Here is a 21,459-nt window from a genome sequence, read left to right on the forward strand (position 1 = left end):
CGCGCGCGCGAGCCCCGCTCAGCCCCGCCCCACAGCGTCGCGCGCTCCGCTCAGCCCCGCCCCACAACGCCGCGTGCGCGCCAGAGCCCCGCTCAGCCCCGCCCCCTCACTCAACCCCGACACCTAAGCAGCCGTAGGCCCCGCCCCCTTGCCCGGCTCCTCCCCACAAATTATCACAGGCCCCGCCCCTCCGTTGTGCGTTCTGTTCAGCCAACAGGCGGACACAAAGCCCCGCCCCCTTCTCCCACAGGCGCCCCGCGCTTTCAAATCCAAGCCCGCCGCCTCACGAGCCACGCCCACCGTCCTGGACGTGGAGCGGCCATGTCGCCGCCCGCGCAGAAAAATGACGTGTACGGCAATTAGCCAATAGTCGCCGCCGGCTGTTGGCGCGAGGTGACGCGCGCCGCCGGTTGCGCGGGTCGGGTGAAGTGACTCCCATCGTCCTTTTCGTCCCCTCAGGGCTGAGCGGGACCGGGCTAGCCCTGCCCCCTCTCGCCCGCCGCTGGCCCGGGGCGGCTCCGTAGCTAGGCCCGTCCCGCGTGTGCCGGGTTCCGCACCTCAGAGCTGCCGGCGCCGCCCTGCCCTGTTCCCGGCCAGGCCCCTCCCGCGGCCGCCACCCGCGCAGACCGGGCTCCCCCCGGCAGGCAGCCAGCAGCCCCCTCCCGCTCCATCCTCCCCAGGGCCCTCCACAGCCTCCCCTGGGGGGGTGTCCCTAGCCTCGGGCAGTGCCGCCCGCCTGCGGACAACGGTGACTAGCTCCGGGTAACGTCCCTCGAGCCACGTGTCCGGCCTCCCCCCCGTCCGTCCGTCCGTCACAACGGCTGGGGGCTGGGCCGCTGAGCGGCTTTTCACGGAGACCGGATCCTCCTTCCGGCCCCCCCGCGCCCCCAAAGAACAGCTCCCCGGGGACCCGCACGGTAAGCCTCGTGGTGCTCCGGGCCGGCGTTTCCCGGTGCCTGTGTGACCTGCCGAGCGGCTGATCCCGAAGCCTGCCCCAGGAGGGAGTGCCCGAGCCAAACCCGCCCGGCGGTGGGGCTGCGTCCGCTGGCACCCAGCGCCTCTTGGGGCCAAAACCCCACTAAACTCCAAGGGAAACGGGAGTTTGATCTGAGGAAAATGGGAGGAGTGAGGGCAAAGCCGAACGACAGGGGGTCCCTATGCGCTCTCAGGTGCGGTGCCACACCGTGGTCTCCATGGTTTTGCCCATGTTTATCATAGGAAATAACTGTGTGGGAGCTGACCTCACTCTGTCTCTGGATTAATGACTATTTACATATTTATCCACAGGCAATAGTCATTGAGCCCGAGAAAGAGAATGACTAGTCCAGTGACTGGGGCAGCCGCCTGGGAGGTGGGAGAGCTAGTGTTTAGGCCCCCTGCGCTAATCACTTTGTCATTTAGCTTCAGGGAACAGCTTCAACAGGTGACACTAAAGGAGCCCCACATCAGAATATCCCACAGCTTGGTGGTTAGAGCACTCTCCTGAGAGATAGGATTTGAACAGGGGTCTCCCTTCTCCCCTGCTAGCAGAGAAAGGGGAATTAAACTTGGGTCTTCCACATTCCAGGTAAAAGATATAAGGTGGGTGCTGTTCCCTCCTCCTTCAGGTGGATTTTGGGTGGGACTTGAGCTAGTCGGTGTGCTTAGAGGCTCAAGCTCTAGGTTGCCTAAGTTGCATGCAATGCCTATCTTCCCTTGGTTTGTGAATCACTCTGGGGCTTAGGGAGGCAGTAGTGTGAAAGCCCCAGGAAATTTTTACAGCAGAAAGTTAGACGCTGAATGAGATTTAGGTGCCTACAGGCAGCAGCCAAGCAGGAGTTTTGCTGCTTGCAGTGATGTGTAAAACTGGGACTTAGGCACCTAGCTCTGGAATTTAGGCACCTAAGTTACTTCGAGCACACCCAATAATTGTCAGGGCAACTAAGGCCCTGATCCTACACCTTTACAGTTGATGAGAACGTTGCCATTGACCTCACTGAGCAGAGGCTCAAGCTGTTAGTGAGAGAAACCTGGTTAATGGAGGTTTCAGAGTAACAGCCATGTTAGTCTGTATTTGCAAAAAGAAAAAGGAGTACTTGTGGCACCTTAGAGACTAACCAATTTATTTGAGCATAAGCTTTCGTGAGCTACAGCATCTGATGAAGTGAGCTGTAGCTCACGAAAGCTTATGCTCAAATAAATTGATTAGTCTCTAAGGTGCCACAAGTACTCCTTTTCTTTCTGGTTAATGGAGAACTTTTGTACACATATTCTGGTCAGGTGTCAACTGTGAACCGTGCAGCTGAATCTCAAAAAGCTGGCTGGCACAAAAAAACTTTATTCAAGAGATCTTCACTGTATTGTGAAATTTTTTGTATCCACTAGATGGCACTAATAAGCTGTACTGATAGGATAAGTTTCAGAGTAGCAGCCGTGTTAGTCTGTATTTGCAAAAAGAAAAGGAGTACTTGTGGCACCTTAGAGACTAAAGGTGCCACAAGTACTCCTTTTCTTTTTGATAGGATAAGATAGCCCTGTCAAGCCATTGGCTCCTTTCTTGGCTACAAAGGAATACTCAGTATAAAGGATCACAGTCTATACAGCTGGGCTGAAATTCTGGCTGTGTTTAAGACAATGGCAAAAGTCCCCTTCACTTCAAGGAGGGGACAGAATTTCACCCCAGGTGCATTAGATGAATAAGACCTGGGCAAGAGGCTCCCTCACTTTTTCAAATAAAGGCAGACAACCTTTGTAAATTTCTGCACCAAAAATCTGTATTGGACTTTGGTGGTGCCCTCATTTATAAAGGAACTGCTTATGGTCCTTGGCAAGTACCTGAACTTTCACCTGGGGCCTTTGCGCACAATGCTTGCTGCAGAAGGGTGGATTTATGAGCACTGGGCCTACTGATGACCTCCAATGCCTGTAGCTTCCCATTAGTGTGGCCAAGCTGTTGCAGATTGAGATCTGAGTTAAAGGCCTCTTCCCAGGTGTTTCAGCAAAAAGATGCAAACAATGCTCACCAAAAGCCTGGCATAGCAGTTTGCAAGATAATAGAGGCACTACAAAACTCAGGGGTGGTAGGCAATGCTCTTTCACCTAATGTGGACAAGGCCTCAACTTAGCTTGTTAGTCTCCCAACACACAGTGCATGCTCAAAAAAGCTGACTGACAATATAGCACATCAGCAGCTCCTTTCTACACTGTAACTTTATCTAATTCCTGGGGCCTGATTTCCCTCTGCCTAGCACAGGGGTTCTTAAACTGGGGGTTGGGACCCCTTAGGGGGTCACAAGGTTATTATGTGGGATGTCATGACCTCTCAGCCTCCACCTCAAAACCTGCTTCAGCTCCAGCATTTATAATAGTGTTAAATATTTAAAAAGTGTTTTTAATTTATAAGGGGGGTTGCACTCAGAGATTTGCTTTGTAAAAGGGGTCACCAGTACAAAAGTTTGAGAACCACTGGCCTAGCACCATGAGTTGTCATTCGCACCGGTGCAAGCGCATGGGAAAAGCGGCTCTGAGGTGGTAGCATTTTACACCCATGCTATGCTTGCTTTGCACAGATGTAAATGAGGACCCAAAGTGCAAGGCAGCAGGGAGGCAGGCCTCTTGTGTCCTTTTTCTCTCTCCCTTTCCACTGTATTTTGTTTCCTTCCACTCTTCCCCAGTTCCTTCTGGCTACTTTGTTCACAAGCTGCCTTTGTTTCCTCACTACTTGTTTCTCATGTGTTGATTTCCTCTTGCACCTTCTTACGCTATTGCAAGCACTGAGCTACAGTAGATTAAGAATGGAAAGCCCCTTTGCTCCTCCTGCCATGTGACAGAAAGGTCCTGCTTTTCAGCAGACATTCCTAGTAAGGTTGCTCTAAGGCTGTGCATTTCTAGTATTTCATTACCCGGCAGAGGGAGGACTGGAGATGTCTACCCTGCAGCTGGATGTGTAATTTACAGCTCAGGCACACATAACCGTGCTAGCTCCGATTGAGCTAGCATGCTAAAAATTAAAAAGTAGCCCTGGTGATGGGAGGAGCTAACTGATCTAAATACCTTCCTGTCTGAACAGGGTGAGTAGCCCCGCCAGCTGCTTATGCTGCTGCATTTCTGTTTTAGGGTGCTAACTCTATCAGCACTAATGCAGGTATGTCTGCCTGAGCTGGCAATTACACCTCCAGCTCCCAGGTAAATGCATCCTTAGTTCCCTGCTTTCTTTGTTCCGTTAGAATGCCTCAATCTGTCCAAGAGGTTTTACAACTGCTAAAGTGTTAAAACTTCATTGGCTCCTCCTCCGTCCTTGGGAATGAGGTGGTGATTTCTATAAAAAAAGAGAGTGCAGAGGGTGTGGTGGTAGCCAAGGCATTGTTCATCATCCTGAAGCAAAGTTTAACTTTTAAATGTTTAGATCAATAGGAAAGTAAATGCAAGAAAGGTGAAAGGTCCACAATAATCAGGTTTTAGCATGTACTAAAAAAGAATCTATTAACATACTTCTGAACAATATAATTTTGATAATGCTCAAGGAGAAGGGACTTTGCTCAGGAGAATGCAAAAGGGATGTGGAGCCTTTCACCATTTTTGGTTTGAATTCAGTCAGCACTGGGTAGGGACTGTAGGTTGACTAAAGTTATTGGATTTCAGCCTACTTCCTAGTAAACATCTGTCCACATAAATAAACACCACAGCAGGTGGCAGATCCTTTCTTTCTTGTACTAATCTGTCTCCCATTACACCTCACAATCTTTAATATATTTATCCTCACGGCACCCCTGTGAGGCAGGGAAGTACTATAAGCCCCATTTTATAGATGGGAAACTGAGTCCCAGCCCGACCAAGTGCCTGAGTCCCAGCCCAGCACCCTAACCCTTGGACCATGCTCCCTCCTGAGTCATGGTAGAAGGACAGAGATTGAGTAGACATGGAGGCTGAACTAAGTTCTTACCTACAGAGGTGGAATTTCTGGAACTAGGTGAGGCATGGTAACCACGTAGAGGTATCATCATGAGTGGTAGTTACTTGGAAACTGTAATCTATACAAATCACTTATTCATAGCTCCAAAAGTAACCTATTATATATCCCTGATTAGTGCTTCTCAAAAGTAGTACTAAATTACAGGCTGCTTAGAGATTCCTTTTGCCTTGTGTGTTTAAACTGCATGATGATACCAAGGCTGTGCTCAGGACTGTGACTAACATCCTCACACTCAAGACAGGACTGGCAAGAAAAATAACTGACTTTTTGAACCTGAAAAGTTAAGTTACTTCTCAAGGTTACAGTTAAACAACAGAAATTCATTGCTGAAACGAGGATGTAACTTGCTATTACAACCATAACTGCTACTATAATAACCCAGAATAGCAGGGGAGGTGTGAGCTGAAGACACAGCCACTCGCCCATTATACTGAGAAATTGTGCCAGGCAATGTTAATCACCAGGTCAGCTAAAGCACAAAACACAGTAAGGAGGGGAAATACATTTTAACTCTTGAGAGCAGCTTGCATTTTCAAGGTGATGCTTGTCAGAATGGATGTAGCAGCATTCATGAGCTGCAAGTGTGTTTGGATGTTTGTCCAAGTGAAGTTGCTGGGAGGACAGTTGCATTCTTTGGGGGGCCAGTTAACAAATATGTGCTATATACTCATCTGTATTAGCTGAATGGTGTTATTCACCTGGTAGTCTAAGGGTTACATAAAATCTTCACTGGACCTTAGGAGACAAGGAAGGCCCTTTGCAGAGATGTGCTATCCGTACTCTTGACATTTGCAAACAGTACTCAGCACCTGGCAAAATACTACCTCACTTCTATCTGCTAAAGCATGACTTTTGGATAGATGCAAATTCTCTTGACATTGCACATTCCCTCCCATTCTCCATAAAGTCAGTTTTCTTTTTCATTTGTGCATCTCACTTTGCAACTTGTAATACCATCTGGGCTCCCAGTGAGGCAGCTGTATGGCTGAGCTGCCCAAAGAAATTAACAAGAAAAACTGCCTAGAAATTTCACTGAGACGACAAAGTGGGAAAAAAATCTCAGAAATAGGATTCAAACTAGATTGCTCTCTGTAATGTGTTGTACCTGCCCAGAAAGCCACTATCAAAATAATTCAGTTTGTTTCTTCATTAGGAAGAAACACAGCGCAACCCAGAACTCCCCGCCTTCTGTAGCTCTGTTTTGTGGTGGGAGTTGTACAATGCAAATGCAGTGCTCCTTAATGAGCTATTGTTCAGTGAGAAGATTCTTAAGTAAACCTGAACAATTTTGGCACTGTGTTTGAATCGAAGAGTGAGATTTAACTCATCTTGATCTAGGAAATTCCTTTGATTTTGAAAAGTAAACCATGTGTAAACAAATCGCAATAATCAGTAAAGGCAGATTTGCATCTCCAAAGCTGAATAAACCCATACCTCAAAAACTTTAAGGGATAGGTGGTGTACGTCAAGGCTAAGGTGCATAAGCTATGCCTGGCATTGAAAAGAAGACACATTATATACAGGGACAGGGATTTCTTTTAATGAAAATCTGAGTACATATATTATTCCAGAGTCTAGTTTTAAGGCACTTGTGCCCAGATCTTCACAGGTATATAGGCTCTGGTGCCTAAACACCTGTGAGGATCTGGATCCTGGTCAGAAAACAAGTTTTTATTTAAACCATATGATTACAATAAAATAGAAGTTCAAGGTGCTTTGTTAATTTGTTCCATATTTATATCCCACATCTACAAAACAATGACTTAAATAAAATTAAGAGAATCATGGCCTATGTCCACAGTATTTAACAAACATGCATATCCACAGAGAGGAAAAAAAGGCAATATGGCTAAAAGTCATAGGTGGGGAGTGGAGTAATGAAACAATGTGCAGGTTAGACATGTGCACAAATCTGTACAGAAAGCATTTGGTTCACTACAAGACTGTGAAAAGAAAAGGAGTACTTGTGGCACCTTAGAGTCTAACCAATTGTGGCAACAAACAAAGAGAATTTGTACTCAATGCAAAATCTTATTTCCCTGTTTAAAATTTCCTGGTACCCCTTCAGTTTAAAAAGAGTGTAAAGGTAATTCAGGATGCTATATCAGCTGCAGCAAAGGCAAATGTGATCTGGAAAATACAATTTCACGAGCTAATGTTGGCCAATAAGATGTTTGGAAGATTCCATTACCTTTGCTTTTGTTCTTTGTTAATGAAGCCAACATCAGTAAATCTGTTCCGTTCCCCGTCTTTCAAATGTTTTGCGTATCTCTAGCTCCTACGTGACCAGCTTGCGTGAGGAGCAGTTTCAAGAGGAGGAAGGCATATGGCTATTTGGAAGCTTCATATCCTCCAACATTCCAAGTAAAGAGATAAGTACATTTTAAGGCCAATCCTGCAAGCCGACCCACAGGGACAGGACCCTATGAACCCCTAATGACTTCAGTGGGGCTTGTAAATGTGACTGCCTACCTGCACAGAACAGCTTTCAGAGCAGAGCCGCAAGAGTGTTCAGTGAGTGACTCTCTCCTTGAGAGGACTATGGTCCCTCATCCTTTAAAATGTTTCATTAATGTCTTACTACGTGATTGCCTACAAGCTAGAATGCACATTTTTAATTAGGCACCAAGATAGTGGTGAAGTACAGAGTATTAAGTGCAAAACTCAATTCAACCTTCCTTTAGGGCTGCAGCCAGCGCCTCCATAATTTAATAGGAGATCAGAAAAAAATATTGGTACTTTACCTATTAGTTGGAAAGTTTCATCGTGGCAAAGTCGTCTATGAGCATATTTCATTTCTTGCAAGATGTAAAGTTAGTCCTGAGCCCTGCCAAACGGAGGTTACCTCAAAGCAGCAATACCTACTTCAGGACACATCTTCAACAGCTGGACTAATTTATGGAAATCATTGCAAGGAAGAAGAGGCGCTGAGGATTCACAGTTAATTGCAATACTCACTTGGCATGAAGTGTTCTGATCTTGCTTAATGGGTTACTTTTAAAATGATTTTAGTAGAGTTGTTTACATGACTTTAGAAATTCACAAGGTTTCTGGCTCCTTATGACTGAAATACAAGAATATGTACATACTTTGTACATACCACTACATAAGGGTTATTGCTATGCATTTGGCCCCTTCTGGACTGAACAGTTACATCAATAAATCTGTAACCTTTGTATCAGCTAAGTTCCATTGGTACTTTTATGTTAAGACACACATTGTGTACGAACAGAAGATACGGCTTTGCCCCACTCACCAGAGCAGATGATGAATGAAGAGACTGTGGCCCCAAACCAGCAAACCCTTACCCACACACTTAACTTTACTCACCTGTGTCATCTCAGAGAGACTGTTCAGGTGAGCAAAGAAGCAGGTGTGAAAGTGTTTACAGTATCAAGACTTATGTTGGAAGCTTGAGGTTACTCCAGTACAAAAAAGTCCATTATTCCCACAATATAGTAAATAGTTTCGTTGCTTTTATGTGACTTGTGCAGTCCTCATAAAAGGTTGTTTTTCTTCCCCAACATTAATCTTCATTACTATGGAGGCCATTTTACAAGTGTTTGAACAGGTGAGTGTGTCGACTCTGTAAAAAGCATTTCTGAATGTTTTCTGTTTGAAGAGCACTTTTTAATGGTTTTCTTTAATGTTGCTGGAAGAAACATAGGATGGACATCTTTTGGAGTTTTAATAGCCTTCTAACTGCACACTTGTAAGGGAGAGAGCGTCTGGATCTCTAGTCCTGGGACACCACAGGCCCTCCCCATGGATCTAAGTGGTTACAAGGGCGTGGGGGGGCCTCACTGCTTTTTTTGCACAGGAATGGGCAATGCCCTGGAGAGATGTGGAGGAAGCTCTGAGGATTTTCCATGGAAGAGGGGGATCCTGCTTATTGTATTTCATTAATACTGCAGTCCCTAGTGACAATAAAAATGACAGATTAATCTAATATACATATGTACAAAGGTCACTCTCCTCTGTAAAGTATGCAACACAGGCAAAGTGTGATCTAAGAATGCATATGTCTGAGGAGTCAGATTATACACAAGCAGTTTGAGATTTGCTTTCATGTTTAGTGACCTGGCATCAGAATCCTTTATATGGCTCAAGAGCTCATAGCTACCCTTGCTGTAGGCTATTGCTCTAATATAGACAGATAAAATATGTTACTCTGATCCTGGGCCAAATCCTGCAGCTCCCTGAAGCCCACAAAGTTTAGCCTTACCCTAAATTAGATTTGCAGTAGGATTGCAAGTTTCGGCTCAGTGACTCCAAATGGTGCACAATAGTGTAGAAATTACTGTGGCAATCACGTAACTATTTGATGTAGCTACTGCTTGTGAAGCACTAACCTATGCCTAGTTACCAATAGAGTATATTCTAACCTCCTAATACCCAAAAGGGAGCAGGAAAATCTTCATGTACCAATCAGTCCACTTCCAGATTAGCACTCCCGAATGCCTGGTGCCAAGGTAACATACAAATTAAACAGTAATAAGGTAAACTCTGAAACATTTAAACTGTTATAAAAGACCATGAATATTTTTCTACAGCTAGTTTCTGTTCCCCTTATTTTTTCCCTATCCTATTCTAATTATTTTCCTTAAGTAGTTTAAAAGTGATTTTCCTTCCCCTTGTTCCCGGTGGAACATGCAACAAAGCTCTAATCACACACCTTGCAGAGAATTCTTTCAATGGGAGTAGAATGGAAAGACAATTTAGCATCACTGTAGCACTAGAAAGGGAGGGATACTCCTAAAGCATGATTTTAATCTATTACATTTATTAGCTACTGACCAGGAAAATAATTAAAGACAAGCTTTCATGCCACACAAAGCTCTGTATGTTTGACTCTGTCTCTTCCACCAACAGACGTTGGTCCAATAAAAGATATTACTTCTTTCATATCCTGGGACCAACATAGCTACAACACCACAGCAGACAAGGAAAATTGTCTATTCAGGAAGCCCATGCATGGAGTCTGCATCCCCTGCTGGTAAAATTCAGCAGGGGCTGGCCCTGTGTCTACCTGTGAAGGGGATATTTGGAAGTGGGGAAGCCATTCCCTGCCTAAAACCAAAGGGATGCTTAGCAAGTCATGGTGGCTACTTCAGCACCAAGATAGCAGCAAGAGAATTACACCTCTCACATCACCCCCTGTCGCTGCCATTCCTGAGCCCTCGTGAGGCAGGGAAGCACAAGTGTCCCCATTTTGCAGATGAGGCTCTGGGGCACAGGGAGGTGAAGTGCCTCACCCAAGGTCACACATTCATTACACTGTAACAACTCCCAGATGTTGCTCACTTTTTCTGTTCTTCAAAATGTGAGAGACCCTCAGTGCTGACGAGCTGTTGTGGGGTTGTTCACCCCACACCACTCTGAAGGGATTAAGGTGGCTTGGAAGGAGCTACTTAACCTGGTAAACTGCACCTGGGAGGAGACCTGAGCTTGACTGACAAGCACTCACTGAATATGGAGTCCACCTAGGCAGGAGTAAGTGGGGGCTTGTATAAAGCCAGGAAATGAGAGCAGAAGGTGCTACAGTGTGGAGGTCTGCAGTCACTCTCTGGGAGCAGAGAGGTGGTGAGGAGGAAACCCAGGGGTGGAGCAGAAACCCTGGGATCCTGACCCTGAAGAAAGGGCTTACCCAGAGGATGAAGAAGAAAGCCCGTGGAAGATGGAGTAGGAAATGGCAGTAGGGGATGGGACTGTGCAGACCTTGGCTGCTGCTGATAGGGTTCCTAGTGGAACCTGGAGTAGCACCAGGGTTCTCCTACCAGCCACGGGGAAAGTGACACAGTCTGGAATGAGAGGACTGCCTGGAATGGCACCCACACAGCTGGTCCAGTGAGACTTTGTTACCCCACAAGGAGAAAACTATAGTGACCTGGCCAGGGCACCAAGCGACAAGGAGGAAGCACTGCTACAACAAGAGAGCAAGAGGGCCTGCAGCGCAAGCGAAGGAAAGGAAAGGGAAGTCAGACCAGGCAGAGCTACTCCACAGATGCAGCCACAAGGAGACACCCCAGCAGTGAGTGAACCTGGGTACTAGCCAGTTCCCTAAGAGTTTCAAAATATCCTAAGGCTAAATCCCCATGTAGGTGGGTAGGACGGATGACCTTGTGGCTAAAACTCAGGAGTACTGGATTTCAAGTCCTGCCTCTACCACAGACCCCTTGTGTGACCTTGCTTCTGTTCTTTCCTTTTCCCCAGTTGCAGGGTGCTGGACTGAGGGCCTGAGTGGCACTGGTGGAAAGAAAGATGTAGTTGCTGTAAAATGCAGAGTAAGTGACATGAGGCAACGTGGGCTTACAGGAGGCTAATCAGCTCCAGGTTCAGATGGGTGCCGAGATCCATGTTACCGAGAAGGGAGTAGGTGCTGCTCTTCAGAGGTAATTAGGTGCTTCAATGCCATTGATTTCAATGAGAGTTAGGGACCTAAAGACCTTTGAGGATCTGGGCCTAGGTTCATTGAGTTGGGAGAAGAAAAGGGAAAGGCTGGGATCCTTTGGACCCCAGATTGACTGTTTTGAGCCAAGTGTGGTGAGGTCTAAAACCATGATCAAGCACCAAACCAACTGTAATGAAAAGAATATGGCAACTTGATTGTGATCCATTTCACAAATAGTGCACATACAATATACACTGCAGTATATAGCATTTCTAAAAAGACACCACTGTTGCAGCTACCTGAACTGGGATAACCAAGTTAAATTTAAGTTGTGGCTTCCCCATCATTGGATGTGTTTAAGAACAGGTTGGACAAACCTCTATCAGGGATAGTCTAGCTTGGTCCTGCCTCAGGTAAGGGGCTGGACTTGATGACTCCTCAAGGTCCCTTCCAGCCCATTTCTATGATTCTAACTGGAATGAAAAATTGAAGATATACATTCACTGACTATTCTCCAAAATGGCAAAATGTATTACAAAATCTCTCCCCATGAGTGTCTGGGAGCAGAGGGGGGGAAGTATTGCTTCAAGCATTAAAAAGATCACCTACCTCAACAGTCAGAAACATTTTACTAGCTGTTTATTTTTAATGCAGCTAGTGGAAACCTAAAAAGGCTGCTATACATTTTCCCTAAAAATAGTGTGAAAACACTTAGTTTTGGCAAATTCAGTCAGGCACTTGTTCAGAAGGTTCTTAAAATATGATGCTTCACAGTGTGTATTCCATGGTTTCCAAGGAAAGAGAAGGCAGCTGTATACCATGGTCTATGATAGATTATAGAGTATGTAGTGAGAGGAATCATCATTTTGTTCTCTTAGGAGTGAGCAGAATTTGATGATAGTCCATGAAAGAGCTGGATGGTTGGTTGTTTCTCTGAATTTCTTTTGGAAAGAGACTCAAGACCTTCCTATGAAGATGCAGACTGCTCGGTTTTGTATTTCTGGTAGGCATCTAGTATTTCTACGATGACGTTTGGATCATCCAGCGTGGTGATATCTCCCAAATCACTGGATTGGTCAGCGACTATTTTCTTCAGTACCCTTCTCATAATTTTCCCAGATCGCGTTTTAGGAAGGCGTTTCACAACCTGAAGAGAAGAACAAATACACTTGCCTTAGAACTTTCATCCTGATGAGAATGTTTGAGTGAACCCAGCCTTGAAATGATCCCATTGCATATCCCCAGTGAGATTCCTGGGAACTGCTTAAGAGCTAGGCATGGTGGTCACTGTCCAGGAAGAAGGAATATAGTGATGTTTATTTTTTTATTAAATTTTATCTGACTTTTCTCCTTTCTTTTTCCAATTTTGGCCCAGTGGGAGATGCTGGGTGCTCAGCACTTTTGAAAATCAGGCTACTTATTTAGGTGCTAAACTACGGAGTTAGTAGCCTAACCATAGGCACCTGTGTCTAGAAATCTTGCACTCAGCACTCTCATAAATCTCAGCGTGGCTTACAAAAGCAGGTAGGTATTATCATTCCTATTTTATAGATGAGGAATCTAATGCCCGGAAGCCACCTTCTCAGGACCACATAATACTGTAAGTCAGTGGCAGAGCCAGAAATACATCTCAGGTCTCCTGATTCACAGTCCCATGTCCTATCCACTGTAGTCTGCTACCTCCCGTGTACAGGCAAGGGTTAACATTAACTGATAAGGTCATAGGGATGGACCTGAAGGGTTACTATTTGTCCATACTGGCAACTGAATGACTAAACTTTTGTCTTTCAGTGGTGTTAAAAAAAAAAATTCTGAAAGATAAACGTTGTGCCGGCGACAAGCACCAGTGTGAACAGTGCTTTGTCGGCAGCACACAAACGCCGCTCGTTGGGGGTGGAAGTTTTTTGTCGCCAGGAAAGCCAACAAACAGTGGCTACACTGCGCGACTTTTAGCAGCACAGCCATGTCGCAAAAAGCCGTGTAGAGTAGACATAGCCTTTGTCTGGCTTCTGTAGGATTGCTCCTTTGCACAGACAGGCCACACAACCTGCCGTTCGACTGCTCTGTTTTTGGATATATATGCTGAAAACAGGTCAAGGGGTAAGAAAACTGAAGAGCATTAACTGCTAATCTGTAGGGAAAGGGAGCAGTATGATCAGCCATGGACTTTACTCTGGGAATCCTGGGAACACCTGACGGCTCTGGGAATAAGTCTTTAAATGCCTGGGTGAGATGAGCATCAGTTGTGGTGCAAAGTGTGCGTTACTTCGTCTTTGGCTGTACTACAACCGTAGCTTTGCTCTTGTATGTTCCAACCTTTCCCTTAAATTTTGATTTTTTTTTAAACACAGGGATATTCCATATACCTCTGTATTCCCATCAGTGCACCCCTCATTCGGATTAACTGTACTGTGGGTCTAGCAGACACAGAGGCATATGAACGCAGCAGGGATGCTGTATTAAGATGGAGGCAGAAAATAGCATACATTTTAAGCAACTTGGCTGTTTGTACATGCTTTGAACAGGAGGAGCAGGATCCAAGCCACATTGAACAGAGCTCTGGCACAGGGGGGAAGCGGAAGTAGAAAAACTGGTTTGAAGCCCTCTTTGTGCACTCCAAATTCCTAGGGTTGGTTCAGTCCTTGGCATAAGCAGAACAGCCTCAGGGCTACTCTAAATTGTACACAGCTGCAGTGGCCCCCCAGGAGGCTGCTTTGCAACCAAGGATTCCCAGGTGCACTAGCACTCCAGCCATCCCCCTTTTCCTGCAGCCATGCCTTTGATATACTCCAGACACCAGAGCCTGGAGGAGTGGCTTAGGGCTGCTATGCCAGTTCTGCACCACAGAGGGATTCCTCATCTATCTGGTTAACCTGGCTTTAAGGCTTCTCTGCCAGGGAGGAACAAAGCAGTGTTACTGGGGGCAGAATCAGGCCTGTTAAGTGGGTTACAGATCTGATGTCTTGCAATGGTAGCCCCCAGACACTTACCAGAACATGATCAGGCACAGCATACTTTGCGATCTTGGAAGCAACAATAGATCTGAGTTCTTCTTTAACACGTTCTGTATGAGCTGTGTCTTCTTTTAACACTATGAAAGCAAAGGCACCTGGAAGGGAAGTAAACAGAGGGAGTGTACTGTACATTAAATCGTTGTTGGAAAGGCATTCATTTCAGCAGGACTGCATGCATAAGTGCTGTTTCAAATGCCTGTAGCAACTGTCAGGTTTAGGGTCTGCCTTGGTCACTCTGAGTAGTACCTCACACAGCAGGTGCTTCCAAGAAAACCAGCAGCTTACTTACACAGTAGAGGTGACTAAGAATGGCAGAATCAGGTCCTTAATGATGAATGTGCTTTGTTCTGGAGTCCCTGGGTCAGATTCCGGTCTCAGTTACAGTGATGGTAAATCTGAAGTAACTCCACTGAAGTCACCAAGCATAAATGAGATTAGAATCTGCCCCATGGAGGTCAGGGTTCTGGATTCTGTTTCAAATTATTTTCTTGAGAACAAACCTTTATTTTCATTTACTAAAATGGAGTCAAACACTACAGTAAAACACTCTCTCCTTATAATGATAAGGGTTTAAGGGCCTGTCTACACAGGGACATCCAGGAAAATTAATCCAAATTAACTAAAGATGTGCATTTGAACTGGATTAGTTAAACCAAATTAAACCCGTGTGAACACCCTCATTTGGAATAAAAGTGGCCTGAATTTGGTTTAGCTTAATTCAATTCCAAAGTGAATTAAGCAAAACCAAGTTAAAGTCACTTTAATTTTGAACAACAGCATCCACACAACAATTTAATGTAATTTAATTAACCCACTTCAAATTCACACCTCTAGTTGATTCAGATTAATTTTCCTAAATGTTCCTGTGTAGAAAAGCTCTTAGATAATTTCTCCCTCCCTGCAAACTAGGAAATTAATGCACAGTGAAGTTTCTTCACTTAATCCTTAACTCATCTTGTTGTGTCTCGGTATATGGAACATAAGACCAATGAGGGGAACCTGGTATCTAAGATCCCTGCACCCCGTAAGCATGAGTTATGGAAGCGTTGCTATTTTACTGGCCCAGATTTGCTTTCACTTACAGGGGTGCAGCTCCCATTAACTTTAAGGAAGAGTATGACTTAGGTCTGGTCCATGCTACAGACCTATATCGGTATAAGTACGTTTTCAGGGGGGTGAAAAATCCATACACCTGAGCGACAGTTATCCTGAGCTAATCCCGGGTGTAGACAGCGCTATGTCAACAGGAGAGCTCTCTCCCATCAGCTTAGCGTGTCTTCATTAAGGCGCTACATTAGTACAGCTGGGCTGATGCAGCATTTTAAGTGTTGACTTGCCCTTAGAACAAAAAGGGACCCAATGATGTTATGCCGATATTTTAACAAGGGGCTCCCACAAATATTTTCCGTTTCAGTCTGCGATAAGCTTCCTGGTGCAGAGATGCAGGATTTTGCAGAGATCACGGATGAGGAAAGGACGTGGTTTCCAATTCTTTTTTAAATTAAAAAAAAAGGCTTTCTCTGAGTTAAATAAGCAATGGTGACTGAATTCCAGCAGGAATAAGACTGATCTGGTCCTTAGCTTCATTAGTGGGGGGAGGGAAAACTGTGAAGAGAGAGATTTGAAGATGGCAAGATTCAGGGTCTAGTGCCTGTCAGTTCTAGAGCCGTCCACTAAGAATGCCTATCCCTTGGCTTCTGCAGGCTTCCCTCTGGAGACTTCAAACTTTAATGTCTCTGTTGACATGAGCTGTCACAGTGAGGTGCAGAGAGAAAGCTGGCCTTTGATTAGCTAGGTTCTTGCCCATTAAGGGCTTTAAGTATCAAGAGCGGATCCTTGAAATGGATCCAGAAGTGGATAGGGAGTGAGAGCAGAGAACAAAGTATCAGTGGCTAATTCAGCACGTCACAATCTCCCTTTCAAACTGCCTGCTGCTCTGTATACTAGCTTGGCAGAAAGTTGAGGGAAAGGTTATAAAGGAAATTAACCATCTGTGTATTTCCATTAAGGACACTATTTTACACACTTACCTTCTCCTTTGATCTCATGGGGGTAACCAATCACAGCTGTTTCAGGCACAGCCGGATGTTCATCCTTTAAAAAAAAAAAATGTAGCAAAATATAACAGCCCCCTCTTTCAGGCCATGTTGGGTATGACTACACTGTAATTAGATATCTGCGGCTGGCCCATGCCAGCCAACTCAGGCTCGAGGGGCTGAGGCTAAGGGGTTGTTTAATTCTGGTATGGACATTCATGCTCGGGTCCCCCCACATCACAGGGCCCAAGCCCAAATGTCTACACCACAATTAAACAACCCCTTAGCCCGAGCCAGCTGGCACATGCCAGCTGCAGGTTTTTAATTCCAGTGTAGACGTACCCGTAGGGTACAAAAGCCTATGCTAGCTCTTCTAGGAATTGTAACAAGTTGCTAACTGTGTGTGAAGTTCTTAATACCTTTCCTACTTTTCTGAGCCTTCTGTAAGCGCACAGTACCAAAAGGCCCATCTAGCCCAGTATCCTGTCTTCTGACAGTGGCCAATGCCAGGTGCCCCAGAGGGAATGAACAGAACATGTAATCACCAAGTGATCCATCCCGTCACCCATTCCCAGCTTCTGGGAAACAGAGGCTAGGGACACTGTTCCTGCCCATCCTGGCTAATAGCTATTGATGGTCCTGTCCTCCATGAATTTATCTAGTTCTAGTTATCCTGTTGTAGTTATCCTGTTACAGTTTTGAACCGTGTTATAGTCTTGGCCTTCACAACATCCTCTGGCAAGGAGGATTACAGACTATTATAGACATGCATCGGACGAAGTGGGTATTCACCCATGAAAGCTTATGCTCCAATACGTCTGTTAGTCTATAAGGTGCCACAGGACTCTTTGCTGCTTTTACAGATCCAGACTAACACGGCCACCCCTCTGATTCTATTACAGACTTGCCACATTAATGGTGTGTTTAATGAAATTAACAGGAATCATGTGTGCCTGCCTCAGAGCAGCATTTAACCCACTGGTTCGGATTCAAAAGGGCCCTGTTTTAAAACAACTGAATAGTATTTTCTGACATCCCTTTTGGCTAATAAGAATAAATCCAGAAAAAAATGGATTCTATCTATATGTGGGATTAGCCCCTGTGCAGCCAACCATTGCCAGTGACCGGAGCAGCCGCACTACTGCAAACCCCAAGTACAGAAAAAGCTGTGGTTTGCACTAACTAGCCCTCTCCTTGCTTGAAATGAGCTTTTCTTGCCTACACATGGGTTTGCACTGATGCAGCCCCACTGACTGCTGATCCACAAGTACAGTCAAGGCCTTGAGCTTCATTCTCCACTGCTTTGCACTTTGGGTGGTAGTCTACACCAAACCAAGTGCAAAGCATCTTTCTTATATCCACTTGTCACTGGTGTAAATCGGTGCAGAAGGTACAGGACTAGGCAGTGGAGAAGTGGGCCTCAATCTTCCAACAGATGGAAGAGGCACTGCCATGCTGAATACAGATCTTTATTATATGGCTTCATAATACTGACTTATTCTGCCCATGATTCATAGTTAACATTGACAATATTTCTACACTGATAGAGCATATATTCATCCTAAATCAAAAATGGGCTATGCTATTTTAAATTTGATTAAAATATGGAAGAAATCTTTGTCTTAGCTGGGCTTCTCTGAAAAGGAACCTGCATGAAAATATATAGTGGTAATCACATTAGGTCTTCAAAAAGCTATCATCAGAAGTTTGCACTAAGAGATTTATTTGTAGATACGATATTACAATCATTCCTGCAATGTAAAGATGATTTTGGTTTATCAGATTTCACATCTGATTAATGTTTGCAAGTGAGGGACATAACATGCAAATAAATGCTCAGATCAAGCTGTGTATAGAACTGCTTTGAGAGATTGTCTGTTCAGTTCTGTGGCTACCATGGCCTCTCATCTAAATGATGGGCCAGATCCTCAGCTGGTGTAAATTGCCCTTGCTCCATATTTAATGTTGGAGAAGGTTACAAAACATGCTCAAATAGTATAGCTAGGCCTGAGACACAAAGGTGAGAACAAAATGTTAACTCCATCAAAGCTACTGGTGGGGGGAAGCTAGAGGAGAGTTTTGAAGCACCCATCATCCAAAAGTAAAACAGCAATGGTATGAAGTCACTGATGTATCCTGAAGAGATGAAACATGATTCAGATCTTATCAGTTCAAACAAAGGAATTGCATGTAGCCCTTCACTTTGATATCCTCCATAAAAACTATCTTACCCCTGAATGAACTTCATCCATACGCCCTTCCATGGTTTACATAACAAGATTGTTTTCTTCAGCATAACTGCCATGTGTATTTAGTATCAAGGGCGTGTGTAGGTGAAACATATACGAGAAAGATCAGGGGTAGCAATGTTAACCCTTACACATAAACCAATGGGCTAGATCCTCCCGTGATGTACATTGGCATAGCTCCTTTAAAGTACATGGAACACTTCTGATTTTTACCAAATGAGAATCTGGCCCCATGCATGAAATGAATGAAAATTACCATAGCATCTTCAATCTCTGCAGTTCCAAGCCTGTGACCGCTGATATTTATGACATCATCCATCCGCCCTGTTATTTGGTAATACCCCTCTGAGGATCTATAGGCACCATCCCCTGTGAAATAATAACCTGTAGCAACAAAGAACACCATTCCCTTGATCAACAGCAGCTAGTATAATAATTCACTATCAGTATTTGTGATTATTATTTTTATTATTACTTTATACTTTTATCCCCTTTCAATCGCAGATCTTTACAGGCACCAGTTAACTGAGCCACACAGCACTCCGGAGGGCAAGGTTTTGTTACACCCACTTTACAGATGGTAATAGCCACCCACTTCTAATTAGGAATTTGTATCCTGGATGAGGCACTGGACTGGAATGCAGGAGATCTGGGCTCTATACCCAGCCCTGCCACAGCCTCCCTGCATGACCTGAGGTAAATCACTTATTCTCTCTGTGCCTCAGTTTCCTGGTGTGAAATGAGGATAACAATCCTTCCTTTCTCCTAGTCAGTGTTCTGTCTGGTCTGCTTAGGCTGTGGGCCTCAGCACCATGGAAATACAAACAATAATGATAATCAAGCATTCTGACAAAATCCAATGACTCCTGCTGTCTCTCCGAAGGAGAAGTTAACAGCCCCCTCACCAGCACCCTCCTCCCAGGGCCCCATAAGGCATTGACACCCTTAGCACTCTGCATCAGTCACTACTGTGGGGCTTCCCTTCACACACACTCCTACAGGGGAGTTAGCCCTTAAACCCCGCTTAGGTGTTAAACATACATGGGATATCCATGACATCATGACATGATGTCCATGATACCAGGATTTAGCTCCATGAGAGGCAGCATGGTCCAGTGGATAGAGCACTTGAGCAGGACTCAAGACACCTGGGTTCTAATCCTGGCTCTTACACTGACCTGCTGTGTGATCTTGGGCAAGTCCCTTCCCCTGTCTGTTCTGTCTCTCCTCCCACCCATTTCTTGTCTGTGTACCCTGTGAGCTCTTAGGAGCAGGAGGCACTGTTTCTTACTATGTATACGTGCAGCGCCTAGCACAGTGGGGTCCTTGTCTGAGGTCTCTCTGCACCACAGGACTAGAACTACTTCTGCTGGGTAGGACCTGCACAACTGTGGCAGCAATCACTGACTGGTGTCACTAAAGTTAAACTGGCCCACTTACCTCTGTAGCAGAGCTAGCTTTAAGGATAACATGTGTTAATATTCATGCAAGCAAGGAGACTTCTCCACTGACCTTCCTGCTCTATAGCGAGAACATGTATTCTTGGCAGCTGCATGCCCAGGTTTATACTTGAGACAAAAGAGACAAAAGAAAAATCCCTCCATTCTGTTTTCTAATTATTCCATAAAAGAGAAATTACTCCACAAGCCATCTGATGCAATGCAACAGCAGGCAGGTGTCCAGACTCATGCCTACTGCTAAGTACAAAGCAATGCTTACTGTACATCGCAACAATTCATGTGAAAGGAAAACAGTTCTATTTGACTCTTGTTATATAAAGGAACATTGTCGATTTTTTGAATCACCTAACTTTGAACTTATGCAAAGATATCTTCCCCTACAGCGCTGAAGATAAGGCTCCCCGACAATGTTATTATTCAGTCTACCAGTGCAATAGGAATTCTGTGCTACTTAACTGAATGACTCAGGGGACCTAGCTGAAATTCAGAAAGTCCGATTAAGAAAATCTCAGTATAAAATTCCAATTCGGCAGGACATTTCTAAATGCTGGAAAACCAGAGTCTGGATAATCAAGATTTCTCTCCTTTAACACTTTTCATCTGAGGATCTCCAAGTGCCTCACAAACATTAATTACACCAAGGGCTTATCTACATGGCAAATCAATGTGTGGCCAGCCAGGGAGTGAATCTATCGCACACTAGTTTGACACACATTAACTGGCCATGTAGACAAGCCCCATGTTTCATAACACCCTTGAGAGGTAAGAAAGTATTATCAGTAAAGGGGATTGATCTACTCAAGGTCACACGGTGAGGTAGTGACAGAGCTGGGAAAAGAATCCAATAATCTTGAGTTCCATTCCAGTGTTCTACCTGTTAGGTCACACTGACTTCCTGATGGTTACTTTGAATTATTAAAAACAAATACACTTGTAAGATTGTTTGAACACCCAACGTGTGCCTATCATAATGCACACAAACGGGTTTGCTTGGGTGTCAAACACCCCAGCTTGATCAGTGGCAGAATGTCACAGGAATCTTTTCATCTTTATGTATTAAAAAAAATACTACTTTCAAGGGAAGTGATTTTGAGGATGTGGAATTCTGACACTTGGAAACCGTCTGCTGAAGAGAAAAAGATCAGCTGGTTCTGACAAATTCAGGTATTGCCAAACACATGAGTTTTCTGACACGTGCTGTGGAGATGGGTTTTTTCCCCTACTCCACTACCAATCCATCAATGCTTCTCCACATTTTTGGGGGTCACTCCTGCAATCTTTTCTAGGCATTACAAGGCAGCACTGGAAATGATGAGTGAAATTAGATGGTGGTGTTTGCCAGGATGAATTAACTCCCT

The 21,459-nt window shown here is 44.9% G+C and overlaps 1 protein-coding gene across 5 annotated transcripts in view; it reads right to left on the reverse strand.

Moving 5' to 3' along the window:
* Nucleotides 1–6,469: 6,469 nt before the first annotated feature.
* ACSS1 (acyl-CoA synthetase short chain family member 1) overlaps nt 6,470–21,459 on the reverse strand; it is an 80,175-nt gene continuing 65,185 nt past the window's right edge. For 4 of the 5 annotated variants that reach the window (XM_043544209.1, XM_037896362.2, XM_043544210.1 and 1 more), the window contains 4 exons: nt 18,898–19,025; nt 16,387–16,450; nt 14,333–14,451; nt 6,470–12,489 (listed from right to left, as the gene is read on the reverse strand). In XM_043544209.1, coding sequence (XP_043400144.1) covers nt 12,310–12,489; nt 14,333–14,451; nt 16,387–16,450; nt 18,898–19,025 — 491 coding nt within the window. In that variant the 3' untranslated portion in view covers nt 6,470–12,309. The remainder of the gene's footprint in view (nt 12,490–14,332; nt 14,452–16,386; nt 16,451–18,897; nt 19,026–21,459) is intronic. The other variant, XR_006290008.1, reaches the window with a different exon arrangement.

Source organism: Chelonia mydas, chromosome 3 (genome assembly GCF_015237465.2).
Source record: "Chelonia mydas isolate rCheMyd1 chromosome 3, rCheMyd1.pri.v2, whole genome shotgun sequence".
Classification (NCBI taxonomy): domain Eukaryota; kingdom Metazoa; phylum Chordata; order Testudines; family Cheloniidae; genus Chelonia; species Chelonia mydas.